Genomic DNA, 26,040 nt, shown 5'->3' on the forward strand with positions numbered 1-26,040 from the left:
GTTTAAAACTACAGTATAAAATGAAAACCAAAATAAAATCTAGCAGTAGCACAAAGATTTAAAATACAGTAAAAGATTTAAAACAGAAACAAGAAAGACCTAAAATGCCTGGGCAAATAAGGTCTTCACCTGGTCCCGAAAGGAGCACAACATAAGCACCAGATGAACCTCTCTAGAAAGCTCATTCTACAACCGGGCTGCCACAACAGAAAAGGCCCTCTTCTTAGTAGCCACTCATCTCACTTTCTTCAGTGGAGGCATTAAAAAAAAAGTGGTGCTGGGGCCCAAATGTACCTGAATGTTCCACAGCACAGGCACTGTGCTGAAACCCTTGATGTCTAATCCCTGTTGTGAGAGGGCTGGTTGTAGCCACGCAGTGGTGGGGGAAAGGCTCCCTCTGGTGGTGTTCCTTACATGAGTCACGACTGAGGGTGTTTGCAGATGTGGCTTTTATCATGAGATCACTCTGCTTCATTCACAGAATTTACAGGGAGTCTGGACGCCATCATCTTTGTCTTGTAACCCTCCTGTGTTTTCCCATACCACTTCTTCCACCTTTTTTCTTCTCACAAAAAAATAGCTAAAGAGAAAAAGACAGAATAGCTGCACCATATCTTTTGATTGGTGGTACTAGGAACCCTCAGTATGGAAGCAGCCTGAATTCCGACACTGAAAACACCTTCCTCAGCTAAGCCCTTTCCCAAGGGCCAGCCCTACCATTAAGCAACATGAGGCCATTGCCTCAGGCAGCAGGTTTGGGGTGTGATGAACAGGCAGCAAATTGTTAGTTATTTAATCGGTTATTATTGTATTTTACTGCCAGGATGGGGAGAAGTGCTTGTGGGATAAAATAACTTGGTTGGCTTTGGGTATTTTGCCCCTTGACTTGGGTGGGTGAGGGGGCGCTATTTGCTGCTCCACCTTAACTAGTAAAATGTCTTGATCCGTCCCTGCCATTCACAAATTAAGCTGCGGTCACTGCTTTCCAACTAGCTAGCCACATACTGTTGAACTCCCATGATATATGAAGGCCTGGCTCCTTGTTCCCCCACAAAGGAGGGTTGGTGAATTCTTGGAACTTCCCGGTAGCGGTAGGCTTACCTTTTAAATATGAGGTGGCTGAGGGTTTTTTGTTTGTTGTTTACTGGGAAGAAAGGCCCTCAGCAGCCTGGCAGCATTCCCTTCTAATTGGGGACAGAAGGCTTCATGAGAACAATACCACGCCACGACGTAGCATTGTTCACAGTGGCATTCTTGGCCGGGAGTGGGGGGTGGAAGATGGCTGCCTCCATTGGTCAATTACAGAAATGGCCGCAAAGGACATTAACGCACTTCTGGCTAATACAATACTTTCTCCATGCAATCACTTGCATAGAAAGCATTTCCATGGAGAAAACCTAGTGGGAAATGGCTGTGTGAACTAGGCATGAGTTCAATAAGACGTTTAAGCACTCTTAGCATTTCAGACTAATAAATATATTATGAGACAAACACAGCCATTTCCCTATGTTGTTACATGCCACAGAGCACTCTAGTCAATCAGGAGTTCCTTACATCATATTAGGAGTTCCTAAACAACTTGGGACCAGGATATCTGAGAGAGTGCCTTCTCCTTTACCACCCTACCCGATCACTGAGGTCATCAGAGGGCAAGCTCCTGGTGGTTCCACATGGACCTATGGCCCGACTGGAGTCCACCTGGAGAACAGCCTTCAGTGTGGTAGCTCCTGTCCTGTGGAACTCCCTGCCTCTGGAGGTCAGGCAGGCACCAACCCTGGGTTGTTTTCAGAGCCTCCTGAAAACAGCTCTTTTCAAGGAAGCCTTCCTTGGTTAACCAGCCTCAGTTTTAATGGCACTCTGAGTTTGTTTGTTTTTTGTTTGTTTTAGAATAATCTGAATATCATGTTTCTTCTTTTTATCTTTTGTTCATTTTCTCTCTTGTTCACCGCTCTGAAATCTGTATGATGTGGAGTGGTATACAAATGTAGTAAGCAAGTAAATAGATCCTATGCACACAATATGCTTTCCACAATTTTAGTGTTACCTCAGCTTTCTAGGCAAATATTTGATACATAAGCTAATTGCTTTCCAGAACTAGAGAAAGGTATCTATGCAGACACTCAGCAAAAACACTATATTTGTCTTTTCTTAAATTGAATTAAATTACATTCTTAATATTCTGCAAATTTTGTAAAGAAAATAGAATTATCAATTTTCTTTTCTAAGCCGGTGCCAACACTAATTTTCTGCACTTACATCACAGATCTAAACAGGTATTAAATGAATGAATTAGTAGTCTCTTGTTCTCATTGCATTCAGATTGCTGTGCTCAAGATGTTTCACCCTTTGCTCTGAAAAAAAAATGTTTGATGGGTTTGCCTCACAATGAAAGTTGTGTGCGGGAAGCAGGGTTGCTGCTAGTTGCCCACACATTTATTAGCCGCATTTTCTCTTCTTTATAAATACAGATAAAACTGCCAAGTCACAACAGAGAGGGCAGGAAGCAGCCCTTTTTAATTATTTTTTATTTTATTCAGTTCTTGTACACAAACCGAAAGGCAGTGAATTAACCTTAAGCGCAAAGGCTGTTCAATATGTGTAGTCCATTTACACCAGGGGTGGGCATCATGTGGCCTGCGAGGCCCCTAGCCATTTTTGTGTCCCCTGCTGTGTTATCATGTGCCTGTTAATATGCCTGTTACATTAATGTCTGTGTTTTCATTGTTAAATGTGACCCAGGTAAAATAGGGCCTTAGGGATTGAGGAAGCTACATCTAGTGAGCGGGGTTTGGGGAACAGGATTTAGAAGGGGTAGAGCAGGTAGGTTAGGACCAAGCATAGATTGATTAATATATAACTCTTCTTGCGTTATATATAACTCTTCTTGCATTAAAAAAATTTTTATTTGTTTTTAACACAAAATCCCAGGCGTTGGTTTGTCTTATAGTGCTACCATATTTCCTTGTTACTTCTCCTGTACTGGGTAGAGGGGAACCAATTAGGCATATTGGGTGTCTCTTTAACCCAGAGAGAAGAAGTAGCTGAAGCTGTGTGTGCCAGTCAGGACAACTGACCCAGTGGAGGCAGATGTCCTGAGGGGGTTTTCTTCTCGGTTTCATCAGGAGGAAGCTGGAGAAGGTAGAGCCAAGGGCAGGAGCGTCACACCCTCCCACTGCCAAATTTGCCACTGTGGTGGTGGCGGCAACAAAAATCATGCTGATTTAGCAGGGGAACATGGTGTGTGGGGAGCCTCGTGGAAGTATAGTTCTTCTCCCTGCACATCATATTTCCCTGCTAAATCAGCACACTTTTTGCCACTGCAGTGGCTAATTCAGCAGCAAATTATGCAGCAGCACATTTGGTAGGATGTGATGCACCCCCAACCCCCAGAAGTTGCCCACCCCTAGTTTACATCCTCTCATAGGTCACCATTAGCTTGAAAGTGCTCCCCGCCCCCAATCATTGACATAGGATAACACATGAGATTGGGATAGCTGTTCCAGGCTACTCCCTACCTTTGAAACAAACAATAAAATGTACAAATGGGTCTTCCATGCTCCAACACTTCAATCTACATATCTACTCAGAAATAAGTCCCAATTAATTCAGTGGGGGTTACTCCCAGGTATGTGGGTATAGGATTGCAGCCTAAGAGACATAGCCTAGGGCATCCTTCTTCAAACTGGTGCCCTCCAAGTGTTTTGGGCTACAACTCCCAGCATCTCTGACCATTGGGCATGCTGGCTGGGGCTGATGTGAATTTAAGTCCAAATCATCTGGAGGGTACCAGCTTCAAGAAGGCTGGCCTAGGCTTTACCAGCTCTCCCAGGGCTGGCTTGGATGATACTTCTACCATATTGCAAGAACACCCCTGCCCTCCTGGAGCACCAGCCCTGCCTCTGATGTTTCTAGATGTCTACGCAAGGTACAACATTTGAATACAAACTACAAGCATAAGCCCAGTTCATGTGATAGTTTACGGGATTTTATCCAGGAAACAAACAGAGCAAAATGGGTTTACACATGTTGGAATTTATATTTGTAGGCCTTGTCTGAACTTTATGCCCCATGTGGAGGAGGAAGGGCAGACATGTCATATGGTGGGCAGAGGCATGCTCTCCCCTACCCGTGTTTGGGCTGAATCAAGGGGAGATTATAGACCTATTTAGGCATTATAAACCTGAGTAGAGTAAACCCGTGAGGAGGTGGAGTGCGCTGGCTCCGCCCCCACTCATGCATTTCCATCAGCTTGTACTCCTGGAGGGTGATAGTCTGAAGAGGAGAGCCTCTTGTATCTGAGGAGGGTCTCCATGTGATTTTGAATGCTGCTGACTGCACTGTTTGCATGCCTGATGTAGGTTAATGGCTTGTCCTGTGCCCTATATAAAAGGAGTGTGCCACAGAACATGGCCCAGAATCTCCTGCTATGCCTTATGTTCATGGCAGATTTCAGAGGTTCCCCAACAAATGAATGAATGTGAAAATTTGCTAGAAAATGGAAAATTTGAAAATTACAGCTGCTCAAGATCCAGATCACCATTAATCAAATGTGGGTGGCTATTCCTGTGTCATCACCATCTCTCACTCATGATTATTCCAGCCCTAATGATGTACGATAGATATTTAATGGTACTCATGGATACTAGTTTGTTAAGCACCATAATGTCTTGAAATGAATGACAGAAATGAGCATGCAGAAGCATGAGGTTGCTATGTCCATTTCTCAAGTGTGGAAGCATTTGTCGGATGGGGGAGATAGGGTTAAATAATGAATGGCACTATCCCAGTGATTGCCTGGTTATCAATCAGAGGATGTGGCCCCCTGCTCAGCAGCTTAAAAACAGCATGCCCTCCCTCTCTTCACTAGCACTCCCACTATGTTTTAATAGCTGGTATTTGTGATGGGGTATCTGATCCAAGGCTTGAGTTAAATATAGCCCTGTCTAGTGTAAGAAGAAGATTTAATGGGAAATGGTTGGCATTCTTTCTTTCCAAAGCACACAGAGAGACAGAGAGAGACAAGCACACATAAACATACCCAACCAGTGAGGGAGTGAAAGGGAGCAAGCAAGCAAGCAAGCAAGCAAGGCAGGCGGAGAAGACCGTGGACAAGAGATCCGCACCCCACTCACTGGAATTATACAGCTTGCAGCCAGCATGGTCGTCCTCAGCCCTGTTGCTTTGGGATTTTATCTTCAGCTCCTTTTCTGCTTTGCTCTATCTCAGACCTCTTTTGTTGACAGTGTCTTCTCAATTTCAGCAGGTAAATGACAACACTGCTTTGTCTTTTAGTGACAAATTTCCTCTGGGTTTTTTGAAATATCTTTGCCTTTCTAACCACTCAGAATCAGAAAGGGTTTTCTTTGGGGCAGGTGGGAGGAACACTTGATTGCAAATGTGTGCTGAATTGCAAAACTGTAAGAGCCCAGGGCCATTTTTTCTTTCTCTTTTCAAATCTGTTCTTCATTATGTTTTATTGTATTATTCCTGATGTTAGGAGGCTAACATCTCCTTTTCAATAGTAACGGACCGGACCACATTCTCACAAAATAGAAACTTCAGTGTTTTACAGCTGTGATGTTTTATTTCAGCAGCAAGTGTTGACTTTGTCTGTACTTTGCACAGATGTAAATGAAGGTGAGGAGAGATGAATCACAATGTATATCCGTTTCTATTAATATATCCTTGACCTCGTCCAGTGCTGCAGGACTTGAACTGAATGTTAGCAGAGTAAACATCTTTTGGCTATAGCAGTGACACTAACAAAGACACTGATTACTTTCATAGCAAACAAAAGCCCACTGCATGGAAAAAAACCCTGATCAGTGCAAGGCAAAGGTCATGAATTGTCCAAGTGCAGGGAATCCAATTTTCCACTTTAATCCAGCAGGCTTCCCTTCAGTAGTAAAAAAGAGATGGGGAATAGGATTTTCCCCCCAACTGTTTTGTTGTTATTGTTATTGTTGGAAATATATTTCTGTCAACTGTGTTGTTGTTGTTGTCATCAACATTTTGTGAGGGAAAGTTTCTTTTTCAGCATAGATGTTCCAAACAAAACCCCACATTGACAATTCTAGTCTGTTCGGGGGCTATTCTGAATTCAGATTCCCATTTTGCACTTCTGTCCTAACTGGATACCGTGTTGGTCTGGAAGACAGTGTAACTGCAAATGTGTCACTTTCCAGTTATTAAAGCGATGCCATCTCCTTTTTCTGAACCTATTATCACTGAAAGCAGTGATGGTAAGGATTCTGGGGGAGCCCTTTAAAACAGCTGCGGGGAACCTGCGCCCCTCCAGATATTATTGGACTTCAACTCCCATCAGCCCCAGACAGCATGGCCAGTGATCATGGATGATGGGGTTTGTAGTACAACATCTAGAGGGCACAGACTCCCCACTCTTGCGTTAAAGAATCAGGTTAAATGTGACTGTTGTATAAGACCTCTACAGTGCAGTCCTATGCTTGCCTATTCAGAAGTAAGTCCCACTCTGAATTCAATGGTGTTCACTCCCAGGTAAGTGCATATAGGATTCTGTTGTTAGTCTTTTTTGAACAAATACTAATTTCTAGCGTCATTCTTTCAGGATTGTGTGTTCCATTTAAATTCAGAGACTTTTGAAACTGCAGTAGAATTCAGTGACTACAGTTTTCTCTAATGAGACTCTAGGGAGATCTACTGTAGTTCTGTGAGTGGTATATATAGATGGAGATATGTGGTACTTCATGATAGCTCAAAGTCAAGCAAAAAAAAGTAATTAGAAAGAGAAAACAAATCTGGAACAAATGCAGCAGGCTGAAAATAACCACCTATTAGTGTTTTTTGAAAGACGCTTTAGATTTGCTTCAGTTTTATTGAAAGATGGAACAGTTGCTTCAGCCTACTGCACCCTCGCCTTGTTGCGTTCATTCATAAAACTTTCATTAATATTGCAACAAATAGAACAGAAGTCTCCTTTTGATAAAGAATGACTCAGGCTGCAATCCTATATCCACTTACCTGGGAGTAGGTCCACTGAACTCAGTGGGACTTACTTCTGAGAGTCGACAGGTATATGATTGCACTGTCAGGCGGTCCAAGCCTACGCATCTTTACTCAAATGTAAAGCACCCACTATGTTCTATGAGGCTTATTCCCTTGTAAGCATGTTGAGTAAGTAAACTGATGGGCTTTGCTCCCCAGCAAGCGTGCTTACAATTGCAGCATTAATAGAGAAGGAGTCATGTTTTCTAAACTAGGACACTGAAGATGTACAGCACCAAGAAGAAAATGTATGTCCTCTCCATATGATTTGAAAAATTGATGTCCTGCCTTCCAGTTTACAAACTTCCAAGGCAGCTATTCTATCCCTACTATCCTGTGATACACTGGAACAGGCATATGGTATGATTCAGTTAGTGCTACAGGCAGGTTAATTAATATGTCTACAAAGGCTTTCAAAGGAAAGGGGGCTATAACGTGACACTGGGAGGGTTTTCAGGTTCACCCATTGGTCTCTTCTTGGGTATTTGCCTGATGCTAAATCAAATTATTTGTTTATTTAAAAAAAATTAGTCAGCCCTTCAGTAAAACTAGAAGGATGGTGAACAAGAAAATAGCAATGTCAATGTAAAATCACAATTAAAGGAACAAAAATCAGAATAACAGAATCATTATTCAATGTAAATCTCAGCAGAGTGGATAAAAACTATTCAGTCAGCCAATTCACATTCTAGCCAGAATGCTTGGGCAGATAAATATGTCTTCACCTGGGGCCAAAAAGACAATACAGTCGGCATCAAGTAAGCCTCACTGGCATGGGTATTCCGGAAACTGTATAGTGACTGAAAAGGCCCTCTCTCTGGTCCACCCACCAGGGCCGGCCCTCCCATTAGGCAGAGTGAAGTGACTGCTTCAGGCAGCAGATGCTAGGGTGGTAGCAGCCTTCCACCACTCCCCCTGAATCCCCTAAGTTAGCCTGTTCTGCACTCTCTAATCCATGGGCACATTTGGCAACGTGATGGCTGCCATGACAAAGTAACCTGCCCAAAAATCTGAGGCTGCCTTTACACTAACGAAAAAACCATAGTCCTCCTGTTGTGGAGCCTTTCTGCATTTACAGCGGGCTCCCAGCTGGTGACCACGTGATTGCTGAGAGGGGAAGTTTTTATTTCAAGATTCCATAGAGACCAATGAAACAGCGCCATCTAGTGGCTGTTTTAATAGCGTAACAATCCAACTAAAATAAATAGTTCATTATTTCCGGACCTTTTTGAGATGGAATAACCAGGAAATACTTCTGGATGTGCCCTAGAGGTTGCCAGCATCATGAAAAGGACCCGCAAACTTCCGTGAGTGAGCAATCTCAATAGCAGGATAAAAGCAGGATGTGAAGAAGCCCTGAGTGGGATCTGAGCCCCAACACGCTAAACAACTCTTTTGAACCCACAGTGTTAAAATGTTAATTAAAATGTGTGTTAATTGAAAAGAAATTGTGTTAATTAAAATGTGGGAGGGGTTAGGCATCTGGGCAGGTGCCAAGAAAGTTGTCCAGGGGCACTACATTGCCTCTAATCCACTCTGTTGCTCTCAGGTTCAGTGGAGGATGTTTCCCCATCAACAGTAATTACCAGTATGGTAAATGAGTCAGATTCTGCAACGTGTGTGCATGTTGGGGTGGGATGGGGGGATCTTGTCCTTTGCCTCAGGCATCAAATGTCTGGGCCATCCCTGCCACCCACCTAACTTCAGAAGTTGGGGTGCACATGCAGGAGCCCAGTGATGTGGAGCCCAGCGTTCAGGCAGCCTCATTTGGTTAGGCGGGTGTGACATCGGGCTGCATTCCTGTGTCTCCCTCTTCAAACCTACAATAGCCCCAGCCCACGGATCTTAGCCTCCGTCCTTTCAAGGTCACTGGTGCACATGTCTTTCCTGCCACTGTCAAATGCACCAGTGGAAACACCCTTTAATGTGCCAAGTCTGTCTGTGATCAGTAGAGCAATCTCCTAATTAAGACCTTGACAGCCACATCTCCTTGCCCAAAAGGTGATAAGGAGGTCTTGCCCATGTTCAGTTTGCCCACTCTGGCAAATCGTAATTACAAAAATGGACTAAGAGTTTTCCTATTCCCTGTCCCCTCCCTTGACCATCTGAAGATGCCCAGGTAACCCCGATGTTTGTGAGTACTTTCTCTCAAGAATTCTAGGGCAGGATAGTAAACTTTTCAATATTTGTGTTAAATATTTGTGTTCTTTTAAAAGACCTTTCTGCTTCCCCCCTTGTCTCTTACTGCCTCCTCTTAATAAGAAGTTTGCCTTCCCATTTCGGCCTGAGACTTTGGAGTGAATTTGTGAAAAACCCTAGAGAAAGTTCTCCCCTCGCCAGCCTAGACTTCGTGAGTTATGCTCCAGGCTTTAAGCCAAGGGTGGGCATGTGGCCTCCCAGCCGATTTTGCAGGCCCTCCTGAACCCTCCCCCACTGAATTTGCGGCGGTGGCAGCAGTGACCTCCCCTCGCAATTTTTTTAAAAACAAGGCACGTGGGGAGCAAATTTGCCAGTGGCAATTTCAGCAGTGTGTGTGGAGGATTGGGGGGGTAATGCATCCTCCCCAGACCCTGGAAATTGGCCACCCCAGCTTTAAGCTAACAGAAAGTAGGGAGGGGAGGATGAGATGTGGTTGACTAGGAGCTTGGCTATTAGGCAGTTAGCCATGACCCTGAGTCTCTGCGCCATACATAGGTACTTTGGGGGTAGCACAGTCATTCTGGACTCAGGCTGACTAAGAGTGCATGGTGGCAGCTGTAAAAGAAAAAAGCAGAGGACAAGTTGCCAGCAGTCTGCCCAGCACAGATGGACTGGAACTGTGTCGCCCTTAGTCACAGCAGGCTTTTAAAATTTTTTATGAGTCAAGTTAATAGAAAAGTCAAGGAACCTCCTCTCAGAGTCTCATTAAACAGTATTTAAAAAAACCTTCAAGCATGTATTCACGCAGAAAAGTAACTTAGGGCACAACCCTATGGAGGCAGGCGGGCGCCTCCAAACTCGGAGGTGCCCGCCTATCGAATGCAGGGCAGGAGAAGCACGGAGGGGATCGTTCCCTCTGCGCTTCAGCCGCCCTGCATTTGTGGCTAGACAGCCGATTTCAGCTGTCTAACCGCAAGAAGGCAGAGTCGAGGAGGAGGCTGCCGGACGACACATAGGATGTGTCATACCGGCATTTCCACCTTCCCCACCCCAGAACGCCTCGTTTTGGCCGCTCCGCGTTCCTCTTGTGAGCGCAGAGCACGGGGCTGTTCTATGCCGCCTGCAAAGGCAGCACAGAAGGGGGGGAAGGTTGATTCTCTGGGAACCGACCTTGGAGCGTGGGATCCGAGGTCGGTTCCCGGAAAACCAGATATCCTATGGCCGTCTAGCTGCTGACTAGTGGCCATAGGATTGCTCCCTTATTGAACTAGAAGCGCTTAGGAGTACCATCCTGTCTGAAAAAAATCTCCTGGACTTTGTCTGGGTTCCTTGGGTAAGGAGACAGGGAAGTCATGCGTCTGTGCTAGGATTCCGCCTGATTTTTGATAGCACTCGAGCCTAGGGTGGCCAGGGGTCCTCCTTTACAGATGACAGTCCTCTCTGTGAAGAGCTGTCAGAGGGCAGTTCTCTGTTTGAAGGTGTCCTCTGTTTGATAGGCGGTCCAGTGCAAGTCTGGTTTCAAGTCAAAGAATCATAACGATGGCGAACCCAGGGGCCTTGGAGCTGCCCATCAACGGTTAGCGTATGCACAGCAGGCTGGGCAGGCACACAGGCCTTCTAGTCAGTCTTCCCCACTATGGTGAGATGTATTTCTATTTAAATTGTAGCAATTATTTCTAATGTTGCATATATAGAGATATCGAGATAGAGATATAAAGATAGAGATAGCACATGCAAATGTTATGCAAAGTGGTATCCTCTTTTATCCTCCTTTTTGGTGATGCATTTCCTCTTTTTTGGTGATCATCAGTGGCCACCGTAGTCAAACCACTGGCTATGTAGATTCAGACATGACTGTTTGCTTCATCAGTATGATTAATGCCACACACTGTGAGAAGAAAAAGTGAAGGCTCCAGCCAAGTGCATACTCATCATGACTGTGCAGCTGGCAGATGCGTGACTGGCCATAGCTTTTGGCTGAGCCCACTGAGCCAGCCTCCCACTCAGCCCAGAGCTTCCCACATCCTCTGTTTTGTCCCTGAAAGTAGATGAGCAATCAATGCAGTAAAACATTTGTGGCCTATTTCACGCTTTACAGCATAGGCAGATTTTCCTGCATGTACACTATTTCTGTATAGGAAAAATTCGCGATATGTAAAGTGGTGCTGTTAAGGCACATCCAGACAGCAGCTGTTCTTGGTCCTGAATGTAGCATGTAATTGTTTATTTGTTTAGAGCATTTCTTCCCTGGTGTTCTGCCAGAAAGGCTGACAGAGTGGCTTGCAGTGCAATCCAAAAATGAACAAGGTTGACAGTCTGACAGCCTTTCTACATGTGGCATTTATTGTGCGTTTGTGATTCCTCACTCATGGTAGTTTTAACTGCTTCTTTTTTTCTAATGAGGAAAGTCTGGTGTATCCGTGAATGGTGGCATGAAACCCTAGTGTATTTGCACAATTCTGAGGCACCATAGTGCCACCTAGTGATTGTGTAATGGAACATATAGAAAGGGAGAGAAAGAAACCCCGCAGAAAAAAACACACATGTAAAGGAGCCGTTCTTAATCCCACAAAGAATCCGGAAGCAGAAGCCTCTGTAAAGTGGCAGGTTATAAGACTCATGTAGAAAAGCCCTAAAACTAAAAAGGCATGAGGCAAAAGGAGGAGGGGATGGGTAGGGAAGAGGAAAATTACAAACAAACTTGTTTAGTTGATAGCATGAGAAGCTTCCTGAGAAGAACCTAGCTCCTTTACTCCAGGACATCCCTCTGCTTCCTGCATGAAGCCATCTATGCAGCCTTGATATCCCCTTCTGGTCTTGTAATCAATCCCATCACCCACGAGACCAGATGCACCAAAACATCTCTTTCCCTAACATCATTGGAATGTAAATGAGCTTAAATGTCACTGATTGCACAAGAATAAAAACATGTGGTGGGGTAGGGAACTAATCACCCAGAGCTTGAACCAAGCCCCCAGATGCTTTCTATCTGGCCCCAAGCATAACCCTGATGCCAGAAAGCCCCATTTTAAATGCAGGATTTTAGGCTGGTATAGAAATACTCTCAGGCAAAGGGCTAATTAATTAATTAATTAATTTCTATACCGCCCAATAGCCAAAGCTCTCTGGGCGGTTCACAAAAACTAAAACCACAAAACACAACATAAAACAATATAAAATATGAAAGCTTAAAACCACAAAATAACACTACACCAGAATAAAACATAGCAGCAATGCAGAGATTTAAAATCAAAATTGAAAACACCAGAACTAAAAGATTAGGAAGCTAAAATGCTAAAATACTGGGAGAATAAAAAGGTCTTCACCTGGCGCCGGAAGGCGTACAAATCAAATAGGGGCCAGGTGAACCTCTCTAGGGAGCTCATTCCACAGCTGGGGTGCCACAGCAGAAAGGGCCATCTTCCTGGTATCCACCTGCCTCACTTCCTTTGGTGGGGGCTCCTAGAGAAGGACCCCTGAGGATGATCTTAGGGTCTGGGCAGGACACTGAGATCTTTAAGCTCCTCTTCCCCCCTGTGATCAGCAAGAGAGGTTCTGCTACGGTTTTCCTCAAGTACTTGCTTCCGTGCATGGAAGGCCAGCCCAAAACATTTTGCTGCCTGTGACAAAAGACTAGAACACACCTCCCCTCCCCCAAATTCCACAAAGAACAGCCAAACAGACTGGCAGTTCAGTCTTACTTCAACTCTAGCAAGGGATGGCTTTCTCCCTTGCACCTGAGGGCAGTGGATTAGCTTAGGGGGTGCAGGGTGGCCTGCATGGCACACTCAGCTCCATCATCTAACACCCTAGCCACCACTCCTCGCCTCCCCAGCATTTGCCACATGAGGCAACTGCTTCACTCTGTCTAATGCTAGGGCTGGCCCTGCTTGCAGGAACCAAGACACGGGGAATATGGAGTGAGTGGCTGAGGTACATAATAAAGCAGCCTTCCCCAACCTGGTGCCCTCCAGAGGTGTTGGACTACAACTCCCAGCATTCCTGACCATTGATCATGCAGGCTGGGTTTGATGGGAGTTGAAGTGGAGGTCAGGAGTAGGGCTAGCCGGTGTTGAGTCTTTCAGAAACGTTTAGAAGGGCCACCATTAAAGCTTCTTTGTGCATTTGAGCTGATCATGAGATAAATGTTTAATGTCATGTGGTAGAGATTGCACCGCAGGAGGGGAAACCCCATTTATTTTTAGTCTGAATTCCAGTATACTTTAATCCTCCTTTACGTGTTTAGTTGTTATAAGCCTGGAATCCTGGATAATTATTTCTATCTGGCAACCAGAGAGAGCTTCTTTTTGGAAGACCCTAGTTAAAACACTGTGCTTGCCAAGTGTAAGCCTAGCCATACTAAATAGCCACACCATTCCTGAACAATGACTGATCTTTCCTATCATGACAAAAATAATCTCAGCTATTTTCCAGATACATTTGAAAAACAGTCGCCTTAGGGTCCTTTTATTCTTGTCCCATATGCCTTCCCATGGCAACACATGACACAAACAAAGACGTTGAAACAATTACATGGCGGTAACTAGGAATCAGAAGAAAACAATGCAGGAGCAACCAAGTCATTGATTTACATGGGGTATCGCTGCAAGGAATGGACATTCATACCTTGCTCTGAGGAAGAACTATGTGGATTTGCAAAGTATAACTTCCCGTCTTTCACCCAGTCAACCTCACTGTGTAGTACATGGCCCTGTTGATCCTGGAAATAGCGAATGACCCTGTCAGTCTCAGCCAACTGGATTTTTTGGTGCTGAAACATCATTTCTAGAGGAAATGTTTCAGGGTGTTATATTACAGGATCAAACGTGATTGTGGTTCTGCAGTTTCATGTGGTTATGTTGCAGGCAGCAAACAACAGTTGGTAACAACACTTTTGGAGGCATCAGTATCTGGAGGTGTCTTTTAATATATTTTCTCCAGAGGACATCTCTTTGTAAATACATCACTGTTGCTGGTACTGTACCTTGATGAGTTCTTCAGATGCTTTTTTTTTTAAAAAAACCCTATGATTCATAGTGCTATGACGCATATTATCATGTTATGCAAAATGATGGCCCTTTTGGATTTGCTGTTGCTAGGGGCCATAGATACGAATGGGCAATTTGTAGGGATGTCAGAGAATTCTGCGACGGATCTCAGTGAGGCCGAATGCCAGTGCATTTGGCCCCCCGAAATCTGTCGCGGAACGAAGCCCCCGCCCCCCCAACCCACGAAAGGCGTGTGGGACAAAGTCCCCGCCGCCCCCACCCCACGAAAGGCGCACAAAACGGAGCACTTACCTGCTCCCGTCCGCGCAGCTTTGCGAATGGTGGCCATCCTGCAGCCGCCATTCGCTTCCTCCTCTTCAAACCGTGATAGGCTACGTAAATACTTACGTAGCCGATCGCGGCTAACGCAGGGATGCCATTTGCGTCCCTGCAGAAGCCGTGATAGGCTACGTAAGTATTTACGTATCCTATCATGGCAGGGGGTGGGAAACCCCAGAGTATGCAAATGGCGGCGGCTACCGCCATTTGCGTACGCTGGGTTTTTTTTCCCCCTGCTGTGATCGGCTATGTAAGTATTTACATAGCTGATCATGGCAGGGGGGAAAAAAAAATTGAATTGGGGTTTTACCCCCTGCCGTGATAGGCTACGTAAATATTTATGTAGTCTATCACGGCTCAATACAGGGATGCAAATGGCGGTGGCTATGACAGTCACCATTTGCGTCCCTGAAGGGCTGCCCAGTGGCCAGATGTCCGGCTGTGGGCGGCCAGAGCTGGCCAGCGGCTCCGCAGCTTGGCCGCGGAGCAGAGCTGGCCAGGCAGGATTCCGAGGGAGGGACGGAGCACCTCCCCCCCTCAAGGATTCCGGGGGGAGGGACGGACCGCCTCCCCCCCCACCGTGGATGCCCCTCAGCGGAGCAAGGTAAGGGATTCATACATCCCTAGCAATTTGGTATGTTATTTGAGTCAACCTGGAGGTTGGTAGGAGACTTAAACTAGTTCGCTCAGACTGAACTGAGAGCATTTGCCAGAACAGCAGTGAAGCAGCGATTTTTGAATTTAGTTTAGGATTTTGAGGGACTGGACTAATACTGCTTTGGAATCAGTGCTGCTTCCTGCATATGTACTGCTGGGCCCTTTACCTTATCAATTAAGTTTTTTAAAACTGTTTATTGAAAACGAGTTTGCCAAATATATTGATAACACTGAAGATATTAACATTAACAATATGAGAAGAATGAAATGCAAAAGTGATATCTAAGGAATTAATTGTGTTCATACTGATGGCAGCTCATGCGGTAATAGCTAGAAGTTGGAAAACTGAAGAACTTTTAACATTTAAGTATTTGCAAATAGCCATGGCAGAAAAATTGACATATCAGCTTAAGGGTGCAATCCTATCTAGATAGGTGGCCACCTCTGAACTCAGAAGCAACCGCCTATCCAAAGCAAGACAGGAGAAGCATGGAGGGGATCGTTCCCTCCGCGCCTCTCCTAGATAGCCATTTTCAGCTGTCTAGCTGTGGAGGGGCCAAGTGGGAGAGAAGACTGCTGTATGACACACAGGATGTCATAGGATGTGTCATACAGGCAGATCTGCACTCCCTGCCCAGGAATGCCCCCAGGCCCGCCCCTTTTCAGCCGCTCCGCGCTCCTCTTCTGAGCGTGGGGAATAGGGCTTCCCTGCGCTGCCTCCGAGGCAGCGTGGATGTGGGAGGAGGTCAGTTTTCCACAGGCTTACATTCTAAAAAGACATGGCACACAAAGAAAAAGGAATGAGGAGGGAAAGGGGGGGAAAGTAATTATTTTAGGAGGGCTGGTGGAACAGCCCCGCTATTCCTCTCATCTTCCTCAGTACAACCTGCTGTACTGCTGGAATGGTTGGTGCTGGTGACAGTTGAAGGAGGAAGAGCTTTCATGAGAGAGGTTTAAATTAGCTAAAGGCAAAGTTAAAATATCTGATTCTTATACAATATGGAATGATTTATTTCATATACAAATCGAGAACATCTGCAGCAACATATATGAAATTCCCCCAGATTATGGAAAAGAGACTAAGGGTGCAATCCTATGCATGTTAATGTTGGAAGGACTCGGGCCATGAGTCACTTAACCGGGACTTGAAGGGTTACTATGTACCTGAGTCAGGTGGGAGGGGATCTCTGGGAGATCGTATTGCCTCTTCCTTGTCTCCTCCCCCTACTCCCCTATTCTTCTTCCTACTTCCTCCTGCAAGGGATGCTGACTTCGAGGCTGACCTCAGCCAACTGACCTCGAGGCGTAAGCTTGCTATATCTCAAGTAAAGTCAGTCCTTAACCCACCACTCGAGTGTGTTTTGTCTACATCCGTGACTAAAGATGGGGGGCTGATTTGGACTTCAGTTAAGTCAGGAAAAAATCCTGCAGCTCCCAGCATTCCCCAGCCAGTATGGCTGGCTGGGGAATGCTGGGAATTGTAGGACTGTTTTCTGTCTAAACTTGCATAGACTGGCACCCCTAATGTGTTTTCCTATTACCACAAAGAAAATCTCCAGGCAGCCAATGGATTCCACCCACACTTTTGCTTGTAAAGTAAAAGGGGGGAAATGTTAAATGCACTACCCTGTGTCAGCAGCTTGACTTAAACTTGATGCATTTGGAAAATTAATAACGTCTGATTTAAAAAAAAAGAAGATATTGAATATAATATTGTGAAAGCTATGGTAATGTTGTCCAGTCGCAGGCTGTTATCCTCCATGTGACTTTAGATCCCTCCAGCAAAAGGTTGCTGCATAGTCAGTGAAAGAACGCTGTGATAACATCCAAGGAAAAGGCAGCATATCTAGTCAGGGAACTCCTGGGGTTGATACTGAGCTGTAGGGAAGCTGGGAAACACTGATGAAACGGAATACATGAATGTGGTCCAAGGAAAGAATAGCAATTATATTATACTCTGGCCTTTTAATAGCAGAGACTTGTTTGTCTTGTGATTCCACTGCATTTCAACTTGGACACTGGCCTACATTCTTCTTTGACTGCTGAGAATCTCCCACGCTGGATCCCAGGTTGCTTGTTTTTTTCTGGCTGGTGGAAGGATTTAATATGACCTTTATTATATTTTAATATGATTTAATATGACCTTTCACTGAATGTGCTCACAGAAGGTGCGATTCTGAAAAGGCACAGGGTGGGGGGAGCAACCTCGTTATCCAGTTTAAGAGTGTTAGTAGCAGTGCTTAATTTCTCCAAACTGGGGTCTGGGGAGAGGCAGGGTTCAAAGCTATGTGGAAACTATGCTCTCTGACATGGAAATTTCCTCCCACCCATCCCCCACCCCGTTCCCTGCTTTTAATTTCAAACCAAGGCTGGATCTACACTTACCACCTTTTTCCCTTCCAATGAGGTTTCACCGCCCGCCTTTCACACTACGCAGTAGCCGCCTCGAATTGGAACCGGAATTTCCCACTTCCGTGTTCCCACTTTCAATACCCTAATATCCTGGTATTTCCCCTTAATGTGCTCTGATTTTCCGCCTTCGCTACCCTAACCCTAACCCTAGCCCTGTCCATATATGGTGGTGTTTGTATTTCCCTCCTGTCCAATCACAGCTCTTGACGGCCCATGTTCTTCCAGCTAGAAGAATTTACGTAGCCTATTACAGCAAAAAAAAAAAAAGGGGGGGGGGACGCAAATGGTGGCCACTATGCCATTTGCGTTCTTATTTTTTTTTGGCCATAATAGCCTACATAAATATTTACGTAGGTTATCATGGCAAAAAAAAAGAACGCAAATGGCGGCCACCATAGCCGCCATTTGCATTCCCTTTTTTTTGCCGTGATAAGCTACGTAAATACTTACGCAGCCTATCACGGCTTCCGCAGGGACGCAAATGGCATCCCTGCATTAGCCGTGATAGGCTATGTAAGTATTTACGTAGTCTATCACGGCTATATGGAAGAAGTGAATGGCCGCAGACGCAGATGCCATTCACAATGCAGCGTGGACGGCAGCAGGTAGGTGCTCCGTTCTGGGCTCATTTTACGGGGGGGGGGCGGGGGGGCTTTGTTCCACCACAGATTTCGGGGGGCTGAATGCACAGGCATTCGGCCTCACCGAGATCCATGGCGGAATTCTCTGACATCCATACCAAAGAGGAATCACCAAAAAAGAGGACAAAAGAGGATACCAATTTGCATAACATTTCATGTGCTTTATGTATATGCAAAATTAGAAATAATTACTGTAATTTAAACAGACCTACACTACATCTCACCACAGTGGGGACAACAAAGCAGAACCTGTGTGCCTGCTCAGACCTGGTTCGCAGGGAATGAGAACCTACTGTGGGTTCCGCAGGCCCATGGGGCTTATTGTTGCAGCAGTGGCCATTCTGGATATTCGGAGGCATGCCGTAGCTTCTTGTTACATTCAAACCTAGCAAGGGTGGGTTGTTGGGGTGGCTATCTGCAGCCCTAAAACAGCCCATGGGTTCTGGGTAGCTTGTCAACCACCCCAACAACCCAGCCTTGCTGGGTTCACACATAACAAGAGGCTACGGCATGCCTTCACCTCCTCAGATAGTCAAAATGGCAGCCACTGTGGTGAGAAAAAGCCCCACAGGGCTTCTCGTTATGTATGAACCAGGCTATAGTCTCCTGGTCAGGGACTAAGTATTGATGGGCAACTTCAAAGGCCCTCCTTGCTCTCCCGCCTTATGGTTCTTTAACTTTAACCCAGACTTAGGCTGGACATCCCATCAAATAGAGGGCACCTTCAACTTGAAGAGTGCCCTCTGACAGCTCTTCAAAACAGAGGACTGTCCTCTGTAAAATAGGACACCTGGCCACCCATGATAGAGATGCATACAATTCTGCCTGATGTGGAGGAAATGGATAGGGAGACATTTTTCTCCTTCTCTCAAAATACTAGAACCTGGGATCATCCAATGAAGCTAAATGGTGGGAGCTTCAGGACAGACAAAAGGAAGTACTTCTTCACACAGCACATAGTCACACTATGGAATTTGTTACCACAACATATCATGATGGCCACCAACATGGACAGCTTTAAAAGGGGATGAGGCACATCCTTGGGGGATAAGGCTATCAATGGCTACTAGTCATAATGGCTATATATTATTTCCAGGATCAGAGGCATCGTGCCTCTGAATGCCAGTTGCTGGGGAACAAGAGTGGGAGGGTTCCACTGCTGCCCTCACATCCTGCTTGTGGACTTCCCTAGTCCAGCATCCTTTGGGAAACAGGATGCTGGACTAGATAGGTCTTTGGTCTGATCCAACAGGGCTCTTCTTACGTTCTTATAAGCAACTGGGCCTGTGTACTAGGTATGCATACCAAAGGCACAACTCCTTTGCTGAAAAAAGTGTGTGTAGGGTGGGGGTAGAAAACAGAGAGAGACTGACTGGGTTCAGACAAGCTGTAGCACCCGTGGGCACCAGGTTGCATATCCAACACCTCCTTGGGGGTTGTCGTGTTATCCGAATCCGGCACGTGTGGGCTAAGTGGGGATTGAACAGCAGACCACGGGTTATGTGAGGGTTGTTTAACCCAGTTTAGCAGGCCCCCAATCTTACATATAAAGCAAACTGATGAGGCTCATAGACAACAGTGGGAGGCCAAGAATACAAGGCAAAGGTGGAGTACAAGAGCAGAGGTGGGATCTGAGTCCCAAATACCAACCACATATTTGTCCTCACACCCTCTAGTCCCTCCAGGGCACTCTTCCACCACCACCCCTATTTTTTTCTGGGCAACTCTACACACTTTAAAAGGAAGTGCTGTGCTGCAGCCCGCCCACCCCCCACCCAGACTTTTTTATTTTCCAAGAATGCCTCTGAGGCCCATGTGGTGTCTAGACAGCATGGCTCAGTGGTAGAGCACTTGCTTTGCATGCAGAAGACCCAGGTTCAATCTCCAGTATCTCCAGGAAGGCCTGAAACCCTGCAGAGCTGCTGCCAGCCAGCATGCCAAATGGACCAAGGGTCAGACTTGGTAAAAGGCAGCTTCTTATTTCCCTATGAACCTAAAGCTACCCTTTTGAAACAAAGTTGGACTCAGAGGCACGCACTTTGCAGCATCAGACTCGCACTTAAAAAGAAAGTTAGTTAAAAATTCTAAAAATATAATAAAATTCAGGAGAGGCAGAGAGCCCGGAGGGTGTAAGAGAGGTGTCTGTGGGCACCAGTTGTCCTTATCCTTAAGCCTCAACAACTGAAACTTGTTCAATAAAACTAGAGCAGTTGGTGCTCTGGCTACCTCTACATATGGAACTCCATTAACTGTGGTGTCCAAGTCATGATGAATGCGAGCAACTTTATCTTCAAAGTGTTGTCCAAACTCATGGCAGTGTGCTACTGAGTGTTCCACTCGCTCTCTCCCTGGCCCAGATTGCTGAAGGCCATAAACCACTAGGAAACATTCCACTGGATGACACTGAGAAGATACAATGCTGGTGGAAAAGAACTCCCTCTGTACCACCATCACTGCCACAAAGTAGACTCAATAATGAGCTCTAACCTGTGTTTGGTGGACTCTTCCTGCACCTGCATTCTAGCCATCTTCCCTCTTGCTTCATTTCCCTCAGCTCAGGAGGATAGCAGGGAACTAGCCGGGCTCTGCTCAGAAGGAGAAGGGGGTAGAGTGCAATAATGTCAATTGCCCTAATCATCTCTGCATTCCACAGAGTAACCAGGGCTTTGACAGGAGCACCGATCATACCAGCAGGAAAATCCCCTAGAGCCCTCTGGAATCCATCAGGATCCATTAGCCTCCGAGGGTGGACCATTTTAATAAGTCCAACACCCTTGCAGAGGAGAAAGGCTACTGAGAGCCTAAACCTTAATAGGAAGTGATCTGACCATGACAAGGGGATAGATGCTGATTCCCCCACTTTCAGATCACCATCCTCCCGTCCAGTTGAGAAAACCTTATCATGCATGTGTCCTGCTACAGGTGTTGAGCCAACAACATCTTGGACATCCCCATGGTTGTCATGGTGGCCATGAAGTCCTGAGCTGTCCTGGATCCAATGTTCCCCCAGAACCATCATTTTAGGGGTCCTCAACACCGAGACCTCTTCCATCAGCTCAGGCAGGGAGACTGATGGGCAGTGAGGTGGGTGGTACACCAGCAGTATCCCTAATCTGTCCCTGGTACCCAACACAAGATACAAACACTCAAGAATGGCACTCGAATGGAAAGGAAGCCTAGAGAGGGAGATAGAATTCCTGTAAACCACAGCAACCCCCTCTTCCCCAGCCCTCAAGATGGCGTTGGTGCTGCACTGAATACCCAGTGGGGCACAGCTGGGCGAGACTAACCCCTCCCAGTTCTCCCATCTAAGTTTCAGTAATACACACCAGGTTGGCTCTCTCATTCACAATTAAATTAAATTATGGATGAGAGCGATTTTGTTTTGGATTGACTTGCCATTCAGCAACAGCAACAACAACAGAGTCGAGGGCAAACTGGTCAGACACCAGGAACCGTCTGGCTGGGGGAAGAACCAGAAGAGAGGATAGGCATAAGATGCATATGTATAAGATTATATTGCCAGTGACACCTTAAACCAGTCTTTCCCAACCTGATACTCTCCAGATGTGCTGGTATTACAATTTCCATCACCCCCAGGGATGTTGGGTGGGCACCAGGTTGGGAGAGATTGCCTTAAAGACTAACAAATGGATTATGCGCTAAGCCTTCATTGACTAGAGTCCTAGCCAGCCGGATGACGTCCAGATGTTTTGGACTACAACTCCCAGCATCCCTGACCATTGGCCATGCTGGTTGGGGCTTGTGGGAGTTGAAGTCCAAAACATCTGGGGGGCACCTGGCTAGGGAAGACTAGCTTGTACCCTAATAAATTTGTGAGTCATGAAGTGCCACAAGACTGTTGTTTTATATTTTTCTATATGCTCCAAAATCACTATAAAAATTACTTCTTGGAATTTCAAGTCATGGCCTTACATAGTTGACATGTTAATAATCTGGGCTATGATTCATCAAGACATTTTAGGACACGTACCATTTTAATCATGCATATGCGCCTGCTGACCTCAGTGATTCCTCCGTGCATTTGTGTGATAGTTGCCAACTGCCCGCGAGGAATAGTGTTGTTTAGAAAATATCTGAACTATCTCCCGGATCACCTATCTCTTATATATCATGGGGACTGGACAAATATTTTTGCTTTTCATGTATGAGTCATAAACACTAAGATGACCTTTGATGCATGTATTGAATATTTAAAAATAAGGGAAATGCTTTTGGCTGTGCAAACTGTGAGAGCACAACCTTTACCAAGGTGGTGGGGCAGTGAATACAGAATGGGTCTTTCTCAAGTAACGAGTGATACCTTGTGGCACTGCGTGCTGCTTAAAATACTAAAATTCTGCCACTTTATTGTTAACCACACAGAGAATATCTGTTGTGCGTTATACAAATACCATCAATAAATAAAGGGTTGGATCCAGATTTACTGTGGATCAACTGTGCTGGTGGAAGAGGACTTCCCCATTTGCTCTTTCCTATGATGCCACTGAATTTTGTAATTAGTTGCCTCGTTGGTCAAAACTCTTCTGTTCATAATGCTCACCTTTGTAGCATGCCTGGATCGATGAATGACAAATTCACTATTAAGTTCAGAATAGATTGTGAGCTTCAGAGCATGCGCAGTAAAGTAGTACACAGATTACTCTCCCCAAATTTTCAGTCATTCTACAACCTAGACCACCCCAAATCTTGCTTGATGCAGTCTCCTTAGCTGCCTCTGACTCTGCAGTGAAGAGGGCTCTGCAGGGTCCATCTTCATACCAGCGATTGGCAACATCACCACACAGGCAGGCCATGTGAGAAGAACCAGTCAGAAAGGGGACAGAACGCGGTGATGCACAATGTCATGGATAGGCTGGCCATACGTACCGTTTTAAACGGGACAGTACCATTTTTTTCATATTTCCCGACCGTCCCGCCATTTTAATATAAATTTCAATTTTGTCCCGTTTTTAATTTTTTTAAAAAAACTGAACATAAGGTTTATCATAAGGCTCTATGCTAATCAATGCATGCAGTAAAACTACTAGTGTGATGAAAGAGGAAGCTCCATTTACTTTATCCAGTCAGAGCCAGGCCTCTTGAGCTAGCGACGATCAGACGCCACCCCCTGGCTTGTCTGCAGTGGTGGGGAATTCAAGAGGCGGTTGCTGAGCCCCATTCAGCGTGTGGGAGCCAGGAGGGTGAGTCTCACTGTTATTTCTACCATCATTCCGCCCATAGAGATTTTTTCTGCCCTACATTCAGTTTGATTCGGACTTTTCAGACTCATATTTCGGTTCAACAGGCTGTTAGCTATTTTTTTTATTACAGCGGAACTCTCCAGTGGGACATTAGCATATACCGGCTTGTGATAGCAGTCGGGGTGTTCATTCCTTTTTTTCCTTTTTGGTGTATGTTTATGATTTTTTGCAGTCTGGCCACTGCAGTCCTGCAATAGAGCGTTCAGTGTGGTATGCCATACACATTTGTTTACTGCTCATGTGATATTTTATAAGTATTTTATATATGTATAAAATGTATATGTATATGCATATGCATATGCAAATGCAATAAATTAGTGTTATTCATTTGCGCCCTTTTCCATGTTCTTTTGCAGTGAGTTTAGGTTGTTTTTTTAGGTCTGTATAGCCTGAGAGACCACAAAGGGAGCTGCAGTTGTTCTGTTATATTGTGGTTTTTCATGAATACAGAATATTACATAACCCCATCCCGTTTTTGTCTTCCCAATATCCCGTTTTTGTCTCAAGGAAATACGGTCAGCCTAGTCATGGAGCATTATGTGATTCCAAACTACAGCTCCCAAGATGCTCCTCAATACCGTGCGTGTGTAAAAACTCATATACCAACAACCTGTGGCTTAACTCTAAGTTGTTTAACCCCTTAAACTGCAACTCACAGTTTCTGGCTTTGCACATCACGAAATGTGCGAAGATTGTTAATTGAAAGGGGAAGTAGGTGAACAGGTAGGAACCAGCATGCTCACTTGCTCTGGCAAATTCACAAATGACCCATGATCAGCAAACCAGGGGTTGTTTGATCAAGTGAACTGGGTCAGTAAGTGAGGAATTAGAAAACTCAGCTTCAGTATTCAAGGAGTGTCAGCAACATGTATTACATATTTTCTGCTGAAATGTGAATTGCCTTACTTTATGTTTTTCTTGCTTATAATAATGCATAAAGCCCAGAGCAAAGAGCCCCCGCGCTCCTGAAATAGGACCGGTCCTGCTATGCAACAGTGTGATCTGATTCAGGTGTCACCATGAAGGGGGTGGGCGGTGCAGGAACTGGTGTCTGAATGGTATAGCAAGACTTTTTTAAAATGTTGGCCCTAGCAAGGAAGGTGAATGCCATTTAGGTGCCATTTGAGGCACCAAAATATTTTGGGCTATCCCGGCCCTCTCCCCCCCCCCCCCGCACATTTCTTTTATTTCTTACTTGGCATAATGGCCAGGGGTGGCCCAAGACATTTGCTGCCTGAAGTGGAACAGCAAATTGTTTGTTGTTCATCTGTTTCCTCCCCCTCCCCCCAAGGTGTATACCACCCAAAGCAAGCCAAGTTATTTTGGCACATGAGGCCAAAATCCCACTCATTGGCAGTAGAAATACCTCAATAATAAATTAAACAACTAATAATTTGCTGCCCTTTCACAGCATCCCAAATTAGCTGCCTGAGGCAGCCGTGTCACTTTGCCTAATGGTAGGGCTGGCCCTGATCATGGATAAGTGTGTGTGTGTGTGTGTGTGTACTTCTGCAAACATGCTGAATTTTATTATATCTCATGTGATGTTTTTCAAAGAACCTTAATTAAGATTCTGAGCCTATAATTAATAGATAAGTATTTATTCCCAACAGCCCTCCCTTGCCTGGACCAGAAGAAACGGATTATTAATAATAACAAAGTGTGCTCTCTCCTTGCCCTTCCTCCACCTCCTCCTCCTCCTCCTCCTCCTCCACTGTTATTTCCTCCACCACTCTTCAGGCAGGAATGGAATTCCGTAAGTATTGCTTCAAGCATTTCTGTTTCCTGTAATGATGATGGCTTATCCTTCCTTAGGAATTCTAAGAAACTATTGTGCCACATAAAGAGTGACAAAAGGCCTGGTGACAGGAGCTGTAATTGATTAGGACGGGAGTTTTCAGCCCTAAGAAATTAAGGCAGCAATCCTATATCAATATGCCTCACTGAACTTAATGAGACTTACTTCTGAGTAGACAAGTAATAGCACTCCATGGTAATTGATTTAAAATCTTTTCAAAAGATGCCTATTTTATTTTAGAACAGTTTTATAATGCAATAACATAAAAGACAGTTTATGTCTTTTATGTTATACAGTTAACTGTCTAGGGGCGCAATCCTATGCACGTTTAGACAGAAAAAAGTCCTACAGTTGCACGCATAAGATAACATGCATAAGATTGCGCCTAAGACAGCCTTCACCAACCTGGCGCCCTTCAGATGTGTTGATCTACAACCCTATTACCCCCCATCCTGCATCTTTTCTTTTTTACAGAGTGTCGCCTTAAAGAGTATATGTTCATAAGAATGCAACCAACTATTTCTTTTACATTAAAGAAAGTACTTTCCTAATAGTCCTGAGGACAGATCTTGTGCTATTTTAGTTATTTGGCCAGGCATTGCTCTATACTCTGGTGTATGCTACTGGTGTCATTTGTCCAGAGTCTCCCTTGTTTACGAAGAAGATAAAGTTCAGTGACAAAAGTGGCCAACCAGCTCTCACAAGCAGAACAGAATGCTGAACTAGATGCACTCTTGGTCTGATCCAGCATGGCTGTTTTTATGTTCTTATTAGCTTTC

General features: G+C 45.1%; 1 protein-coding gene across 4 annotated transcripts in view; it reads left to right on the top strand.

The window, feature by feature from the left end:
• The first annotated feature begins 5,049 nt into the window (after positions 1 to 5,049).
• Positions 5,050 to 26,040, top strand: part of COLQ (collagen like tail subunit of asymmetric acetylcholinesterase) — a 74,733-nt gene continuing 53,742 nt past the window's right edge. For 3 of the 4 annotated variants that reach the window (XM_084860436.1, XM_084860435.1, XM_084860437.1), the window contains exons 1-2: positions 5,051 to 5,263; positions 25,077 to 25,219. In XM_084860436.1, the coding sequence (XP_084716562.1) occupies positions 5,158 to 5,263; positions 25,077 to 25,219 (249 nt within the window). In that variant the 5' untranslated portion in view covers positions 5,051 to 5,157. Of the gene's footprint in view, positions 5,264 to 25,076; positions 25,220 to 26,040 lie in introns of all 4 variants that reach the window. The other variant, XM_084860438.1, reaches the window with a different exon arrangement.

Source organism: Heloderma suspectum, chromosome 5 (assembly GCF_057233095.1).
Source record: "Heloderma suspectum isolate Gila_16-S chromosome 5, 16-S_ref, whole genome shotgun sequence".
NCBI lineage: Eukaryota > Metazoa > Chordata > Lepidosauria > Squamata > Helodermatidae > Heloderma > Heloderma suspectum.